Source organism: Epinephelus moara, chromosome 21 (assembly GCF_006386435.1).
Source record: "Epinephelus moara isolate mb chromosome 21, YSFRI_EMoa_1.0, whole genome shotgun sequence".
NCBI classification, from domain to species: domain Eukaryota; kingdom Metazoa; phylum Chordata; class Actinopteri; order Perciformes; family Serranidae; genus Epinephelus; species Epinephelus moara.
This window is the reverse complement of record NC_065526.1, coordinates 6,679,472-6,698,238: the sequence shown is the minus strand read 5'-3', so window position 1 is coordinate 6,698,238 and position 18,767 is coordinate 6,679,472. Positions and strand designations below refer to the sequence as shown.

The following is an 18,767-nucleotide window of genomic DNA, read 5'->3' as shown; positions in this document are numbered from 1 at the left end:
TTTTGTTGTACCAATGACTACTGTCTGTATCCCAAATTGCCCCTCTGGGACATTAAAGTTTTACCTTACCTTACCTTATCTTACCTTAGGGTAAATATTTTATGTAGTTTAAAAAACTCAATTCTGACTTTTGGTTTCACACGGGACACGAATTCCGGTCTCCTGAGTGAAAGTCCTGTGTCCATTTGACCCATTCGCCTATGCAGACTTTCTTTGTTTTCACCCTAGGTTGTTAGCACCGGTACCGGTTGTTAGGATGGATTTACATGGGAGTTAGTTAAAAACCTGGTCAATCTCATACAGACACTAAAGGGTGGCTTTTGTGTTGGAATCAGACGCCAATGGCCACTGACCAAACTGTCATACCTGACACCGTGGGAATGACAAAGGGCTGCCATTGCTCTTCAAAAACTATTTAAAACTCAAAGCGCCACATTGTTACACTCGGTGACATGTTCATTCATTAAGATAAACATGGCCACTGTAGTTTAATTTGTGTCTGTTCCTCATACACCATCCTGCTGGTATAATTCCTCAGTAGCCCATCAAACGTATTGAGCCGCAGCCGAAAATAGTACCCAACAAAACAACTACTTACTTATGGTTGAATAATTTATGTTGAAAGCCACAGTGCCCAGTTGTTTTAAGAGGGTATCAGGCCCTTGAAAATAAAGACTATGTATTTTGGACCTGTTTAAAAGTTTTCGGGCTTCAGTTGGAACAAATGGGTTAGGGGCTGAATGGCACAGACAGAAGACTAATGAATGCATGGTTAGTTCGGGTCTTTTCATGGGGTTTGTTCAGAGTAAGAAAAATATAAAATAATGCCTGTGTTATCTTTTCATCAGCTCTTGTGTTCTCAACAATTCTCTCTTAAAGGTCCTACGAAAGTAACCAGAAAAAGTAGGAAAAAAATCTCGCAGTGGATATGGAGATTTTGTGAACAGTCACGCTCTGCTATCTTTAAACCCCTCACAGATTTCTAGGTATTGCCTGTATCACTTAAAAAAATCTACTAAAAACCATGGCTTGTGATAGCAAACTGTTTTTCCTGGGGATCTGGAGATCTTCTTTTAGGTCTGTTATTGAAAGGTTTGACTAATATAAAATCTTTCTCCTTTACCCCTTCAGCTTTGGAGAGGAAGATGTCAATGCGACAGAGCAGAGATGAGCTGATCAAGAGAGGAGTGCTGAAAGAGATCTTTGAAAAAGGTAAGCTGATGTTATACAGTTACAGTCTAATTTAACACACTTAGAAACTGTCTTGGTTTTAAGTAGAAGCTGCAAAAAGGGTGGACGTGGTGCGCTTAGATTGGAAGGTCTTCAGTTATTCATCTCCTCATTAATCAGTAGTCTCTGAAGTGCACTCTTCAAGATTTGGCACGGGGCATCTAGAGATATAATCTTTCATTATAGAAATTTTGTGGGGTTTTATAAACTCTTTGATCTCGATTTGATGTGCCTTAGATGCCCCGTATTCAAAGCCAGTGAATATACGAGTCTGACAGCGAGTGGTCTGTGCCTCAGGACATCAAAAACAAAGTTGGTGAAGCTGAGAAAGTCCATTGACTCTTGCCAAGATGTGAGCAGAGCAAATGAGGAAATGTGTGGCCTTTCTCTCGTTTTTTTTCTTTGTCAAATTGAGCTTTTTGGACAATGTCCAAAAATAAGAAGAAAGCCAAAACAAATGTCTTACAAACAGACCCAAATAGTAGGAAGATAAAAAGATAAGTGTATTCATTCAAAGCTCACCACCTCTCCTTGGATTGAAGTTTTGTATCACTGTCTGTACGTGCAGTGTCTTTTATACGTGATGTTGTGGTTTTATGTGACACTTTGGGTCTAAAAAAGCACTTCACAAATAAAATGTATTGCTTTTATTATTATTAAAGTACAATCTGCACCACACAGTCCAGCTCACCACATTGGTCAAAACTGATTAACTGTAATAGCTACCTTCCTCTCTTTTTGCACAGTAGCTGCTGCACTCCTTAGAATGCATTTTAATCAGGCCAGGTGTGCTCATTTCTCCTGCCCAGTGACAGCCTAGTTTCCATAATGAAAATAAAGCTTGTGCGCATAGTCTGATAGATCAGCAGTGGTTATTTTTATGCATGCAAATCAAACAGTTAATATATCTATGAAAGCTGTATTGTCACATTAGCATTGACATCTCTTTTATGTATAGATGCACCACACAATTCATTTTGTTGTCAACATTCTGTTCTGGTGTGCTCAAAATAGAAATAGATCCATAGGAGCAAAAATAGAACTATATTAAAAGGTGAAGAAATCCCATGTTGGCAAAAATGTGTCAACGTTTCATCTGATTGGCTGCTGGATTGTAATCGGCTTTAACTGGTCGCCGTCTTTGACTGGCGCTCTGTGCTCCTGGATTTATGCGGCACACGCCAGCCAAACCATATTGCTTGTCTAATTTAGAGTTAAATATTACAGAGTCCTCCATCTCAATGCTGAATTTAAAGATTCAGTCAGATTTTTCCTCATGAGGATGCTTCAAAATGAGTTTCTTTCAAAGTCTGTCTCTATGACAGCCGGTTACAATAACAACTTATGACTTAAATATGAGATAATGGTAGAAGAGAATAGAAAAAACTCCCTTTGAAGACTTTCTGAATTTGAAAAAGTCTAGAGGCTAACCTTTCTCCCCACATCATACAGGGGTAAGCATTCCTGTGGTGTTCTGTTTTAAAAGGCTGTTCAGTCAAATTTGGGAATGGGGGAGAACTCCCAATAGAAATGCATTGTTTGTCAGAATTTGTGAGCAGCATTGTGAATTGCACTGTCAGCCTTAAAATGTGATCATGCAAAAACCATCAAATGTCTGAGCGCAGTAAAAGAATTAAAAAGCAAAAGTTCTGTCAAACTGCTCGGCTGACACTGTTCCTTGGTCTGCTTTGTGCTGATAAAAGGCTCTCGGGTCGTTAAACAGTCTTAGCTTTCTGAATCCACTCCCCATTGTCTCAAAACTCAGCACCCCGGGTTCATTTTCAACTTTGTTTGAGCAGTCTTCTCGGCAAGTGTCATTCTTGTGCAGCCAAACACATTTTCGATGCTTGTCAGGCTCATTCTTTTTATATTTTTTGTGTTTAGCAACCGTTGAGTTCCGATCCTCGATGGACGGCGGGGGCTGCACTCAGGAGCAGTCTATTAAGTCATCTATGGTCCTGCCCACCAAGAAATCTGTCACCTACTCTAGTGACCTTCAGGATACCCCCGCCAAGCCGCCGCTGTACCACAAACAGCCTCCTGCTCTCCCTCCAAAGCCTTTCTCTAGGATCCCAAACCATAGCACAGGTCAGTGGTTCTAGCTCCTGCTCAGTTTCCCTCTTTCCAAACCAACATACAGTATTTGTTCCACCCTACTCATTATGGATGCTTTTTTCTCTGTCTGACATAAGCCAGGAGGGGATCATGTGTTTGGTCGTGTGAGTGTGTGTATCTGTCTGTGTGCAGCTAATCTCCCAAACTACTGGACCGATTAGCCTAATTGTTTATGTGCACATTGCAGGGCACATCTTGGCCTCTGTCATGGCTCAGAACTGACATCCTCAGAAAAGCTTGGTCTTATTTTGAACGGGAGCATCTGCAGATTCATTCCATACCCGACATGTTATGATCCACTTAAGTTAGGAAAATTATGAGATAAATTAGTCCCCATTTTTGTTATCTTCATCCCCATCTTGACTGTAAGGGAGCCTGAAGGGACAAATCCACTGGGTGCAGCTGAAGCCTAGTTTTGTTACGTCCTCCGCATGCTGACATACCACACCGGTTTTGCGGCGTGTTTTGCCCGCCCTATTTTGTAGACTTTTATTTTCTACTTTGTTGTGCTGTAGCAAAGTTAGTACCGTTCAAATTCCAGTTCAAAATGACTTGGATCAAAGGTTTGTGGCTGTGTTTTTGATTATTAAAAATAAATTCATCCTCATACAGTGCCTGTTAGCAGGAAAACTCTGTTCTGTGCAACGTGCCGCAGCCCCGTCAGATAGACGGGTAGCTTCTGTGATGCTTCTACGGCACGTGCTGGAATTACAAGAATTGCTCAGATTGGCTGAGATGAATTCGAGCGGCTGCGTGGCAGAAATCTATTGAGTGCACTTTTCTAGTTGGTTTTGATTTCACCACCCCACTGTAAAAAAAAAAAAAAGTACTTGTACTTTATTGACAAATGAGCCATGACTGCTGTTGCTTTAAACCCTACCTGCGTTGCCACACATGTGCACAGGATTATAGTAGTGTCATTAAAGTCCCCTGTGGTTAGGTCAGCCGAGCTCTCTCTGTCATTGTCAATCTGTCAGTCAGAGGAAAGTGGCATTACCCTGGCCTAATTCCCACTGCTCCGTGCTGACGTCTGAGCCGTGTCTGATCATCCATGAGCTCTGTTTATCTGTCTGCACCAACAAATTGTTGTGGATGAGATACATAACACCAGTTAACCCAGTTAAAATGTTCAGCAATCCTTCTTTCTGTCCTGATGTACTTTCTAGATTCTTGCCAGCCAATGAAGTTGCCCTGTATGCCCGGGGGAAAGCACTCTCCACCTCTGCCTCCCAAGAAAGTGATGATATGTGTGCCTCCAGGGGGTCTGGACTCAAACTCCCCGTCTCCGTCCCCCAATCCCCTCTGCAGTCTCCCCCAAAAGTGTGCCCCTCCCCAGGGCATGCCCGTCCACCACGGCACTCTGCTGCCCTCTCAGCTCGCCGCTCTATCCAGTCTTCACCAGAGCCACGGTCACCCGCTCCAGCTTCAGTATGGCAGCTTGCATGCGCCCAGCCGCATCATCGAGGAGCTCAATAAAACCCTGGCGCTCTCCATGCAGAGGTTTGAAAGGTTAGTAGCCATTAGTGCTCAAGTCGTTAAATCTGATTGTCCTCTAGTGAAGGCAGGGGGGGACTATGGATTGGCCTCTGTTTGTGGATCTGTCTGTACATCACGTAATACCTTGGTTGGATTTTCGGGACTGAGTCATTGCAAGTCTCAAGTCAAGCCCCAAGTCCAAAAGTCCTAAACAAGTCATAATGCCCTTCTCAACAAATGTAATGCAGATCTTGAAGCCATGAATGCTTTTTAAAATTTATATTTATTTGTTAAAACAAGTTTGTTAAAATGTTCTTAGTTAACGTAAGCTCAGCATTAGCTTGCTTAATGTTTGACTTGCAACTTCAAATATTGATGCAAGTTGGAAGCGTCTTCATCAGTAACTTTGACCTGCACGTTCTGCATCCTGCAATTTGTTTTTTGTTGATCACTGCATAGTTTATTATCTTTGGGCGGCAGTAGCTCAGTCCATAGGGACTTGAGTTGGGAACTGGAGGGTCGCCTGTTCAAGTCCCTGTCCGGACCAAAATATGGAGCGTGGACTGTTAGCTGGAGAGGTGCCAGCTCACCTCCTGGGCACTGCCGAGGTGCCCCTGAGCAAGGCACCGAACCCCCCAACCGCTCGGAGCGCCTGTCATGGGCAGCCCACTCTGACATCTCTCCACTTAGTGCATGTATAGGTCCAGTTTGTGCATGTGTGTGTTCGGACCTGTGTGTAATTGACAACAGAGTGAAAAAATTGAATTTCCCCTCAGGGAATAATAAAGTATATAAAATCAAAATTAAAATTAAAATATCTGTTATTTTTGGTACCATTTTCCAACTGGGGCATCGTAATGTAAAGGAAGTTCTTCATGATTCTCCCCTGCAGCTTTACTGGATGCTGTGAGTTTGGTGGATCGGGGGAATTAAGTGTGGACTTGCTGGGAATAAATAACATTAATCTTAGTTAATTAAGGAAATAAACAATTTTTAAATAACATACTTTTATGTCTTTGGGGTTTGGGAAAGATATCAAGTATATTCAAGTCAAAAGGCTCAAGTCCAAGTGAAGTAATGAGTCATTGGTGTTGTAGAACAAGTCGAGTTGCAATTCTTTTGTCAAATCGAGTCAAAAGTCGAATTTATAACTCAAGTGCAAGTCATGTGACTTGCGACCACACCTCAGGAATTTAAAATATTTCACTGATGGAAGTTATAGCTTGATACCGATTGGTCCAGAGGGATGCTGGTGACAACATGTTTCATTTTTATGAGATTATTTTCTTTCATTTTCATCTCTTGTTGGTACAAGTGTTGCCAAAAAAGCATTATAATTAGCATAGTGCGTCCTGTTTATTCGGTTTTATTTTTGCGGTGACTTGTCCGCCCCTCTCAAATATATCCTGGTGTTATTGAGGTCACGTCCTGCCATGTAGTGCTGGTGTACAGGTCTAAATCAGCACACTGCCTCACAGGGCAGCATGGCCTAATTTTGAAGTAAATGTGTGTATGTGTGGGCACAGGCTCGTGGAGTAGGCGTCCCTCCAGCAGTTGGCCTGACATAACATGACCAGCTGCTCTTTACAAGAGCTGCGTTTCCTTCGTGTTTGGAGAAAAGGGACAGGGTAGCGGATTGGACATTATGTAACTTTGTACATTAGGATCTCTTTTTCACCAAAGCCATTTGGGCAGGGATAAGGAAGTAATGGTCCTGACATTGCTCACAATTAGTCTGAGAGCTGGAAAATGGTTACGCAACAGTGGCTCATCGCAAGAAGCTCCAACGAGACTGTGATTAATCAATCTGTCAGATATGCGGCTGGGTTGCACTCGCATGTAAATGATGCATCCTTAAAGTTTATTTCTGTTACCTTGTTTTGAATTATACAAGTTGTATAATCAGTTAGTCTGCTCCTCTGTGTAGTTCAGGGGATTGCATGGCATTGCGTAGGACTGCACAGAATTGTATTTGGTCTGTATTCAGGCTCTTTGTACTCCAGTTTCATTCAGCTGCAGTTATACATCTCCTCTCCCTCTATACTTGGATTAAAAACCCACTAAGCTATCATTAGACTATGCACCTCTTTTATTGTTTTAAATCACTTCCTTTTCTGGATTGAGAAGGCTTGTGAGGGTTATTGTTTCACTAATGCTCCATGTCATAAACAATATTTGCTGACTGCAAAAAGACGATACAGAGCTAAGCTTGAAATATGTGGTTTCCCGTGTAAACTGGATTTCAGTTTTCAGTTTCTGAGGGGTGGACATCTGCTTAGCAAGGCCAAATGCTATGGCCATAAGCATGACCCATTATATTAATTGCACCGGAAACGCATCTCCCTTTCTCTCCTCTAGCTCCGCATTGCACAGCGCCAGTCAGTGTGCTCCCCTGGACAGGAGAGAAGTGCCGTCTGTGATCATCGACTATGAGGACGACAAGGAGAACATGCCCAATGAGTCCGATTACGAAGATCTCCCCAGCATGTATAAGGACGAGGACGACGATGTGGATGATGACGATGACGACGACGATGATGACATATTTACAAGTGAGTTGCAGAAGTTACGGTGACCTTGAAGAGTCTTTAATACTATATTTGTTTTGTATCAACAGAGCTCCATAATCTATTTAGGATTATCTTTGTTTTCAAAGGCAAAAGCATGAAATAACATTAAAACAAACCATATTGTGCCTTGGCAGGAGAACTGTCTTTGTCAGTTTTGTGGAAAAAGATAGCTCATGTTTACAGACGCGATGACACATTTGCTTGACTCATCCTGATCGACAGTGCTGCAAGCTTCACCTGAAGGCTCCGAGAACGCAGATGTAGTTTGACCTTCAAAGCAGGGCCAAACTGAGGTTTGCAGGAGTGTATCCAGAATCATGTGCTCACCCATGGAAACACTTTTAACTCACAACCTCTGTGCGAAACTGTCCGTGTCTTTGACACTGTGTCCTTACTCTCTCTTGGGAGCATGTTGGAGTTTTTAAAGGTTGTGATCGGCCATGTGTGATGGAATCGTTCAGTAGGCCACATCATGACTTTAAAGAGACAGTTTACCCCCAAATCAAGAATATATACTTTTACTCTCTTACTTGTAGTGCTACTTATCAGTCTGGATTGTTTGCTGTAAGTTGTTGAGTGTTGGAGATATTGACCGTAGAGATGTCTGCCCTCTCTTGAATATAATTGATCTAGATGGCACTTGGCTTGTGGTGCTCAGTGCCAAAAAGTTGAGTTTTTCGAATGTATTTTTTGCCATCTAGTTGTGTTATATTAAAGAGAAGGCAGATATGGCCGATACCTCCAACACTCAGCAACTCATACCAAAACAATCTAGACTGATAAGTAGTAGACTCACAAGTCAGTCTTTAGACGCTTTGCTTAACTAAAGACTGATGTCTTTCTCCCTGATTTTGTGTTTAGATGGGCGGATACAATTTCAGAGTTTAAAAAAACTCCCTACGTTGCAGAACCAATAGTAAATCTGCAGGGCGGTCCTTCGGTGGCTCGCTGAACTGCTCATAAACATAGTCCGACTGCGAGTTTTAAACAAAGTCGCTGTAAGTCCTTCATTTCCACAATCTTGTGGACTGAGAACACGTTTGATAAAATGGAGTTCAATCTCTCAGCATCCATTTTCAAGCTCTCTGTGTGTTTGTTTCCTTGCGGACGAGAAAAGGGGGAGCGCACATTTCCGGGAGGGCGTGTCCTTTTCAAAAATGCAAGAGGTGTTGCTTTGTTGCCGGCCGTTTTCTCCGATGTGTTAAACACACTTTAGAAAGGAGTGTCCCCAGACTATCAGAAGGCGGAGATCTCTGATTGTCTGGTGGCGAGACTAGATAAGTAGAACTACAGCTAAGTGGAAGAATATGTATTTTTGACTGTGGGGTGAGCTGACCCTTAAAAGGGCATTGGAATTATGAACTATATTTTAAGGTACAGGAAACTTCCAAGTCTATGTTTAAGTAAGCATTTCCTTTATTGTACAAGGCATTAAAACTTCAAATGATAGTCAGAGGTTTAGACTATAGTCAGGCTAGAGCAGTATTCCATATCTGGACCTTCTGCAAACACTGCAACTATTTAGATCCTGGCATCATGAAAACATGCAAGTACAAACATGGCACGCAAATGGCAGCGTTTTGTACCTATTTATTTACAAGTTAAGTATACAGTCACCTGTCTTTAATTTTTGCCCAAATCCAAAGTATAATCTGTTTGAAACAATTGAGAGATGCAGTAGAATGAAGACAAAGAGTGTTTGGGTAAATGAGGCCTCAGATCTGCGCTTCACGCCTGCAGCTTCTCGTATGTTTGACCCTTGTGTTTAGGTACCCTGGCTCAGAAGGTGCTGAGGAAAGACTCTCTGGCCATCAAGCTGAGTAACCGTCCATCCAAAAGAGAGCTGGAGGAGAAAAACATCCTGCCCATGCAGACAGATGAGGAGAGACTGGAGTCTAGGCAGCAGATAGGCACCAAACTCACAAGGCAAGTATGAGGTGTACACGCATGCATTTTTTAAACTTGAATACATTTACACACATGCACAATTTATGGGCCAAATATTCTCAGTAAACCTGGCTGATGTTGCTGCAGCCAGCTCAACATTTGTTGCTTGAAAACAGCATCGACCCTTCTCAGCCAAACCAAGCATTATGTCTTACTTTGGGCTGACGATGGCCCAATATCCTGGCTGATAGAACCGTGACTCAGTCCAAAGCCGTTGCAAATGTGAGCCTTTTTTCTATTGAAACACTTTTATATCCTTTCATTTTTTTCCTTCTCAACATCCGATAAGGATAAACGCTTTATCTTGTTAAAATGAAGCTCTGAAAATGGAGCTGACCTAATTTCAGCAATGCATCACTCCCCCCCCCTCTCTCTCCTTTTTCTTCTCTTGTCTTCTCTCTAGCGCGCTCTCCCTCTCTCTCCTCTTTCTTCCTCCTGCCTGACTTCCTCCCTCGCTGACTGAATCACCACGGTGATGCATGTGCCAAACTATCTCCACCCGACTCCTCCACACAGCAGCACCACGCAAGCCACTTTATACCAGCAGTTTACACACACATCTCCACACTGGTGCAGTGCGTACAAATCACAGGAATTTGTATACATATGTTGAGATCATAAATGTGAATTCTAGTAATTGAACAGATCAAACAACAACATGTTTTTCCCCAACGGATCACACGCCTCATTTGATTTCACTCCTCTCTTTGAACATGACTTGCCTTTCTGAATGTAGGGATGTAATGATGCGTTCAGGGAGGAAAAGGCCGCCAAGTGTTTGGGTAAAAATGAAAGCCTGGATAGTATAATAAAATATGAGATGTGGGAAATATGGTTGCAAGGGATGGAGTATCATCTAGAGACACTGGCATGAAACTCACTATTCCCCACTGTGATTGGAACACAGCGCCTGTTCCCAGAAGGCCTGCCTGCTTAGTTGTCATGTTCCCAAAACGCTCGGTCACAGTGTCCTTTGCACGGTGTCATCCGATATACAGTTCCTAATTTCATGCTTTTTGCCAACAGCATTGTGTCCGGTAATGTTGTAATGTTGTCGCTTGTGCCAGGCCAATCAGAATTGATTATGATAATGCTGCTCTAGGACTCGTTGACCTCAACTTACTTCTATTGACCTGATTCACTGGGAACACCCTGGAGACCCTTTATCTCGAGGGAGAAAACTGAACGGAAAAGTTTCTGGTTTTATCCTTGAGAAAGTTGAGAAACACTGCTGTGTCTTTGGCTAACTGTTTGTGATTCTTGCTGGCTTTCATATGTCTTTATGTTTTTATAAATGATACAGTGCATGTCTTGTAAATAGATAGTTTGACAGTTTTGGAAATAGGCTTGTTTGCATTCTTGCTGAGGGTTACATGAGAAGATCAATACCACTGTCATGTCTGTCAGGTCAATGTAAAGCTATAGCCAGGAGAGGGTTAGCTTAGCTTAAACTTAAAGAAGGGGAAGGTGGCTAGTAGAAACATCCATCTACCAGCACCTGTAAATCTTACAAATAAATGTTATATTTTGTTCGTTTTAAAAGAACAGATGACAAGCTGTGGTTTTACTGGGGCGTTATGTGCAAGGCTAGTTTTTGACCAGTCATATTGAGCTTATATATACCTGATATCATCACATGACAGCATTAAATACAAGTGTAAACGACCAAGAAGATACATTGTGAACCGATCACTCAAACCACTTGTCGATGTGGTCTGGGATGCTTTTGAATATACATCTTTTGTAGTGTAAGTGCAATTGCATCTGATTCATCCCTGACCAGGACTACATCATCACGACGTGGCTGTTCTTTTATTGAATTTTGTGTACAAAATAAACACAGAAAATTGTGAAGTGCATGACAAATATGTCAGTTTAGCAGAACACATCCATAGTACAGGAACACAGGAAGTAATACAGGAAATTTCTGGAAGTTGGATTTTATATTTAGAAAAGAAAGCAGGGGAAAATAAATGAATATATAAATAAATAAGAGAAGAGGGTTTAGAAATTGATAACCTTATACAGATTGTATTATTGCCATGGATTCACAGTAAGGATTCACACCTTCTTTGGCCTTCTTCCCTGCACTGGCTTCCAGTCTCTTGTAGAATCCATTTTAAAGGCTCTCAATGATCTGGCACCGGAGTATATAACTGAGCTTTTTATTTCGTACTGTCCAAACACGCCTCTCAGGTCTGCTGGTCTGGGTCTTCTAACTGTTCCAGAGTCCAGGTTAAAAACAAAGCGTTATCAAGTCTTTCCATTCTTGCTCCTCGGCTTTGAAACAGCCTCCCACTGAGCATGAGCTCAACTAACTCTATTCACGTCTTTAAATCTTGCATGAAAACATACTTTTACAGAATGGCCTTTCCTTATTGTGAGAAAATGTGTATATGTACGCATGCACACATGTATATATGTGTTTAAATGTACATGTTGGTGTAGGCACATGTATATGCTTATGTTTTATTAGTATCACTTTTGTTTTGTATTTTCTTCACCTTGGAAAGCAGTTTGTGCTTTCAGCTCGAAAAGTGCTCTACAAATAAAGTTATTATTATTATAATTATTAAGGTGGACAAAGCTGCATTGACACAACCACTAACATGACTAGCGAGCATGCTAGCAAACAGTAGAGCAAGAGTGTGGGCGTAATAATCATGCGCAGGGTCCTTTGACCCTACAGTGTAAGTGACATAAGCAGTAACGGATTCCAAACACAGTTGCTCAGCTGGAGACACACAGAAGATGAAGGTGTGAGCGACGATGTGTCTCAGCTGTCTACTTGTGTTTGGATCACTGAAACATGTTAATATCATGTATAAACAGACTCAGTGACTTTCTGGAATCTTATCTCCCAGGAAACCAGCAGAAACTCAAATAAAGCGAGTATTTTCAAAAGTGTTGAACTATTCCTTTAAAGAGGTGGCACATAGGTGCAGTGGTTAGCATTGTCGCCTCACCGCACGAGGGTGGGGGGTTCGAACCCAGAGTTGGGGAGCCCTTTTGTGCGGATTTGCATGTTCCCCCCTGTCAGCGTGGGTTTTATCCAGGTACTCCGGCTTCCTCCCACCATCCAGAGACGTGCAGGCTAGGTTAATTGGTGACTCTAAATTGCTCATAGGTGTGAATGTGAGCATGAATGGTTGTCTGTCTCTAAGTATTAGCCCTGCAATGGTCTTACCCTGCCTTGTACCCTGCCTCTCGCCCAGTGTCAGCTGCCCTGCGACCCCCAAGAGGATAAGCAGTTATGGAAAATGAGCTTTTGGGAGCTGCAGAGTTTGATGCAAATCCTTTGTGAATTTGTCATTATGAGTTACACCTTTCACATTACACATAGTCATTTCATGCATTATTAATATAAAATATTTATTAGTGCAGCTTTAAATAAATTGTTCTCCCTATTAGCCACTTGATGGAACCTTGTGTAACTCCTTATATAATCTCATTATGCTCATGTCTCTGCTCTCCATATTGCACAGAACCAGCAGACAGGCCGCCTAAAAATAAACCCGGTTGTGATAGAAATTATTTGGGAAGGAGCATCCATATGGATGTTTGTTGGCCAGTCTGTGCATGTTTATTTACAGTACCTGCATCTTCGCTGGCGGGAGGCTGATATAATGCTCAGATCGGACTGAGAGGCGGAGAGCTCTAGTCTGAGATTCAGTGTTTTGATTTTTTTTTTCCTGAACAATAACCTCCAAGTGGGAGAAGAGATGACACAAGATGAGATGAGACAAGCCGGTCTGAGCACAGACCTAACCCTGCGTACAGTAGCTTACGGGGCCGAGCAGTTCCAGATGGCTGTCAGATCTGAACGAGATGGAGACAATCATTGATCCAGTGCCTACGGTTCGGTCTCCTCCCGCAGGGTCCTGACACAGTGCTATAATAAGAGTCCCCGGTTGAAAGCACTTAGAGTGACCTTTCAGAGATTGCCTTTGGGTATCTTAGTCATTTCAGACACTCACAAATTGAGGAAATTAGAGATAATCCGTGCAAAATGTATCTCTTCAGATATAGCTGAAAACAAGAGAATGTGATGGGAACAGTGTCCGACTGTCTTGTTCCATGTGTCTTTTGTCTGTGTGTGTGTGTGTGTGTGTGTGTTAGGTATATCTAAGCTGTCTCGAGTGTTGAAACCTTCCAGTTGGCATGTGACTGTGTCATAGTGCCTTATTCAGCATCAGATGAGAGCTGAGTCTTCAGGAATATCTTGCTTTTACTAGCCCTCTTCCCTGCATTGCACCAACGTATAATCATGTAGTCCTTGCATTGGAAGAGAAGGATTGGTGATCATGGCAGACTAAATTTGTAGGAAGTGCACCTGTCAAGCTGTCGTGAGGGAGAAGCTTAAAAAAGATGCAAATCTTTCAACTACGAGAAAACAGCATTGAACTCAGATGCTTATAAATAAGTTGTACTGGGAGTGAGGAAATGTTGAGTTTAATGTTTATTTAATACAGTTTGGGACCAACGCATTGCATTTTACTCTAAAGCCCAGGGTTGTCAGTTGTAAAAGCACTCACGCTGCGAAGCAAAAATGTGAATAACCTTACTGGAACTTGCTGTCAAAGCAGGGAAGTAAAACTGGGCAAAATGGAAGGAAGAAAAAACTGAACTGAGCAGCTGCCTCTGAACTATTTATATCACAGAAGACGAACCAGTGAAATGTTTGCACAGAGATTCTTTTCAACGATGACAGCTGATGATTACGTGATATTACATGCAAATTATGTTGATTTGCATCAGGAACTTTTGCTGTTTTTGGCTGACTTGCTGACCTCTTGCCTGTGATTATGTGCTGACTGTGGATGTATGTTTCTAACCAGGCGCTTGAGTCAGAGACCCACTGCGGAGGAGCTGGAACAGAGGAACATCCTCAAACGTGAGTGTCTCAATGTATTTAACATTATCGCTAAGCTGCTAAAGTCAGCTCACAAATAAGAACAATTTAACAGAAACATCAAAGTGACAAAATTGCTAAAATTGCCCTCTCCAACCGTGCAACGCTTCGTTAAAGGAATCGCAGCGAAGCATGAGTCTTGTTTGTCGCAGACTGCATGCAGGCTTCATATGGTGCAGCCTGGTTATTTTAGAGGCCTAGTTGTGTGCAAGCTAGTGGCATACGTCTTCCCCTTTATTCCTCCTTGGTCTGCCGTTTCATCTGAGGCAGGCAGGCAGGCAGCAGGGCTCCCCGAGGAGGCATGTCCAGAGAGGCTGTTTTCTTTGCTCAGACACATGCAGTATCAGAGAGAAACAGTTCTGTTGCCTGGGACTCTGCGTCTCTCACTTCAAAGGCTGATTTACCAGCAGTTCCTGCTTTCCTAGAGGCTCCTGCGTGATTGGCAGAGAGCGGGAGGAAAATACAAAGTCTCAGAATTCATGAGTGACAAGTCGTGTCCTCAGCATTACTCACACGCATACAATACCAAGGTTAAACAAACAGGGGGGTTCATTTTCAGGAGTACTACAGATACAGTGTGTGTTCAGCACAAGCACAAATGCAGTTTGACTGTTGAAGCTTTCGCAAACAGGAGCTGTGTCCCAGAATGCCTCTTGTTTACTCCCGTCTCTCCTTTTAACTTGAGCCTCTGAGCTGGAGGTTTTTGTCTCCGTAATTGACTCTGAATATAAATGCAACACACGGGTGAATTTTCGTGAGATGTAAGAACTTAATGTGATCAGAATTTTTTTCCCTCGCAAAAGAAAGAAATGTTTATTCCTAAATAGGTTAATCACTTGATCGAGAAACATGGACCAAAAAGCCCTGGGACAACTTGAAAGGAACAAAGCAATCATTCTCCCCTGGTGCCCATTCCTAATAGCATTAAACAGCCAGTGATGGAAACTATTTCAGGATTTAAGAAACTTATCCAGTTTAGTGTGAATCTAATTAGCCACATTATGCAAACAGTGTGTTTGTTCCCCCCTCTCAGTGATTTCTAAACATTTCATAGACAGTCCACTGTTGGCACTCGCAGCATAACTCTCATCCTCTTATTCTCTGCAGCTCGCAATGAGCAAGAGGAAATGGAGGAGAAGAGGGAGATCAAGCGAAGGCTAACACGAAAGGTGAGTCCAAAATAGCTCCAAAGGTGCAAACCCACACTTGATCTCAAAGCATTCGGAGGGGGTAAATTGTTGGCCAGGAAAAACAAACACTGTGACAGTGACTCATCTGTGGCGAGAAGTGAGGCTGCAGTCCGTTACAGGCGTGATATTGTAGTTCTCAGGTCTCCCTCAGGAGACGCTGGCTGATGTCCTTGTTGTCCTTGGCCCTTCAGCACGCTGGCTGCCAAATCCTTCGACCCCATAGGGAGGTGTTGAGCATGTTCCCATCACTTTCAATTAGATTATAGCACTTTCTGCTCACCTGCAGACATGCTGCTCAAAACAACAATCTCACAGCTGTTGGAGGAGTTTATTGCATGCATCACACGCCTTTAGTCCCTTGTGCTTTATTAGACAAAATGTTTTAAATGTCCCATATTATGCTCATTTTTAGGTTCATACTTGTACTTTGGGTTTTTACTAGAACATGTTTACATGATTTAATGTTCAAAAAGCACATTATTGTTCTCATACTGCCTCTGAATATACCTGTATTCGCCCTCTGCCTGAAATGCTCCGTTTTTAAAATCTCTTTTAAGCCACAGTTGTTATCTTTGAGAAAATAACTGTGTCATACTTGCTGAAACTGTCACTATATTCTGAGAGAAATACATGAAACAGACCCTCCCTCCCTCCCTCCTACTGCCTCTCATGGTATTTGCTAGAATCAGACGCTAGCGCAGTCAGCAACAACCAATCAGAGCCGAGGAGCCTCTAACACAGCTGTCAGTGATTTCAATCGCTGTGTGAACTGCTGTCAAACTGTCAAACAAAGCAGCGCTGATCAAATATGAATCAAGATCCTGTAACTGCTCTGACTATTTCTCCCCTCAGATGTTTCCAGAAACATATTTTAGTGTACTGTTTGGCTGTTACATGAGAACGTTGGTCTGGCTGGTGTGTGCGGTGCTTTCTACTCCCATTTAACTGTGTCCAACATGGCGGCCGGGTCACAAACACTCTCATTTTACAGCTAAACTGTACACTAAAATATGTTCCTGAAAACATTTGTATCTTGATTCATATTTGATTAGCGCTCCCTAGTTTAACAATCTGACCACAGTTCACTAGCAGTGATTGACAGCTGCCTTAGAGACTCCGACTAGTTGTGTTCGTTCACTAATGCAAGGCCATTAGAAGAAGTGGAAGCAGGCCCGCCGTCGAGGGGTCAAAGGGTACAGATGACCCCAGCCCAAGGCCAAGGCGGGGCCCATGAAAAGGTCTATGGTTGATTCTTAAATGGGATCAAGTACAGCAATTTACTTACTGGCTTAAATCACTGACAATACAAGCTATATATATATATTTACATGATAGATAAATAAATATAATTTTACATTTAAAACACATTTCAGCATGCCATCTGATACGCCCACCCCCTACAGGTGTTGTGAAATGGTGCGGCCCGTCAGGTTTGTGATGCGCAGAACTCACAAGAGCCCCTAATGTAAACATGTGAGGCGGACTGGAGCCTGATTAGCTAAGTCAGAGTGCCTCACTGAACACCAGGGACTCCATGAGGAAAAGCCAGGGTACAGAGAGAACATGAAAATGAAAGGGGCAAAGACATGATGGACAAATGCCTGGGAAAAAAATGTGAAGAAGCAGCAGGTATGACAGGCAGAGCTGAAGGTGAGGGGGTGAGGCAGAGTCATTTTTAGCAAATAAAACCTGCTGCAGTGGGCTCAGTTTTAAAGCTACAGTGAAGACTCTGATACATTAAAGGCATCCATTGGTACCATGTTATGCTATCTTGTCGGAAAGGGGGCCAAATAATGCTCCAAAATTATGCTAAATTTTGCATAAATTGAGTTTACCATATACAACCATACACTATTTCAATTCTGCACACAATTTGAGCAGTATTTTATTAAAGTAGCCCTCATGTTTGAATGAATATACGAGGAAAAAACTGTGTTCACTGCTGTTTTGATGTTATGATTTAATACTATGCAGTAATTTCCTCAAGTAGTGTTTGACTTTACTTTTCTCTAATCATTCACTGGAGGTCCAGGACACACACATGTGACTACCTGTGCTTTTCAAAATAAGAAAACAAGGAGACATAAGTACAAGTAGATACAAAATACATGTAGAAATATGATTAATTTGATTATATTCACAGGAAGTATTAAAATATATAGGAACGTTGTCATGCTGCAGTGTTAATTACCTCTTGCATTTATGTACTGCACTGTTATTTATCGACCGTCATTAAAGGTGTTACAGATAACTGTGAAAAGCTAATATTGGTCGGCATAGCGACCTGGCTGATTTGGACACATTTAACTTAATTTTAAATTACCAACTGATGCATTGCTGTTTGTGATGCAGATTCTTTTAGGGTAGATTCATTAGTCCACTGATTCAGTAAATGTCCAGAATGTCAGAGCAGTGTGGTGTTGAACTCCTCTCTGAGGCACCTGCACAAGAAATACTGGATGTGCTAGTCTTTTTTTTTTTCTATAAGGAATGGAAAATATGCAAATTCTAAGAAGCTGCTAACCGTGACAGCGACGAGGAATTCTCCACCTAGTTTCCTGTACTCTAACTCCCTTTTCTCCTGCTTTATTTGCAGCTGAGCCAGAGGCCCACTGTAGAGGAGCTGAGACAGGCCAAAATCCTCATCCGATTCAGTGACTACGTGGAGGTGTCAGATGCCCAGGACTACGACAGGCGGGCAGATAAGCCCTGGACCCGGCTCACAGCAGCTGACAAGGCCAGTATCACTTACACTTAGATTTTAGATTGTTTTGATAATCTTAAGATGCCTCTTCGCCTGCTTTCAGATTCATTCAAACACCATCGTGCTTCTCTCCCCCCACCCCCCATCTGTTCCTCATGTGACGCAACCCGTAACGCAGGAGAGTAATGGTAGTAGGATGTGTTCCTCCTCTCTTGTTACAGCTAGTTCCACCTCAGCTGTTTGGTTCCCCTTCATGAGTAAACACCCCGGAGCAGTCCTGCTGCTCGCTGCCCAAGCGACTTTTAATGAGTTCTCGCAGTGATGCTGCTTCCGTTGTTTTGATTCCTTTGCTTTGATGATGTGCAGTTTTTGAGCACGGCAGGTCACACCTGAGGAGCACTCGTGAAAATCACGGGGACCCAGCGTTTTGATTATGCAACAGCTCCCCTTACATAATCGGACGAGCAGTGCCTCAGGACCCCTCAGCCGCAGCTCTGCTCTGCTGACGTCTTTTTTTTTTTTTTTTTCCTCCCTCTTTCTACCATCTAGTACAGATCTGAATATTGTTTGTTCTCCTGTCACAGAAGCATCCTCTCCAAGGCTGGAGACATTCTTTTGAGTCA

The 18,767-nt window shown here is 42.5% G+C and overlaps 1 protein-coding gene across 7 annotated transcripts in view; it reads left to right on the top strand.

Moving 5' to 3' along the window:
* LOC126382929 (phosphatase and actin regulator 1-like) overlaps positions 1 to 18,767 on the top strand; it is a 73,683-nt gene that overhangs the window by 49,860 nt on the left and 5,056 nt on the right. For 5 of the 7 annotated variants that reach the window (XM_050033217.1, XM_050033220.1, XM_050033218.1 and 2 more), the window contains exons 3-10: positions 1,132 to 1,212; positions 3,115 to 3,318; positions 4,512 to 4,854; positions 7,180 to 7,373; positions 9,161 to 9,317; positions 14,177 to 14,232; positions 15,358 to 15,419; positions 18,037 to 18,177. In XM_050033217.1, the coding sequence (XP_049889174.1) occupies positions 1,132 to 1,212; positions 3,115 to 3,318; positions 4,512 to 4,854; positions 7,180 to 7,373; positions 9,161 to 9,317; positions 14,177 to 14,232; positions 15,358 to 15,419; positions 18,037 to 18,177 (1,238 nt within the window). Of the gene's footprint in view, positions 1 to 1,131; positions 1,213 to 3,114; positions 3,319 to 4,511; positions 4,855 to 7,179; positions 7,374 to 9,160; positions 9,318 to 14,176; positions 14,233 to 15,357; positions 15,420 to 18,036; positions 18,182 to 18,767 lie in introns of all 7 variants that reach the window. The other 2 variants (XM_050033215.1, XR_007569101.1) reach the window with 2 other exon arrangements.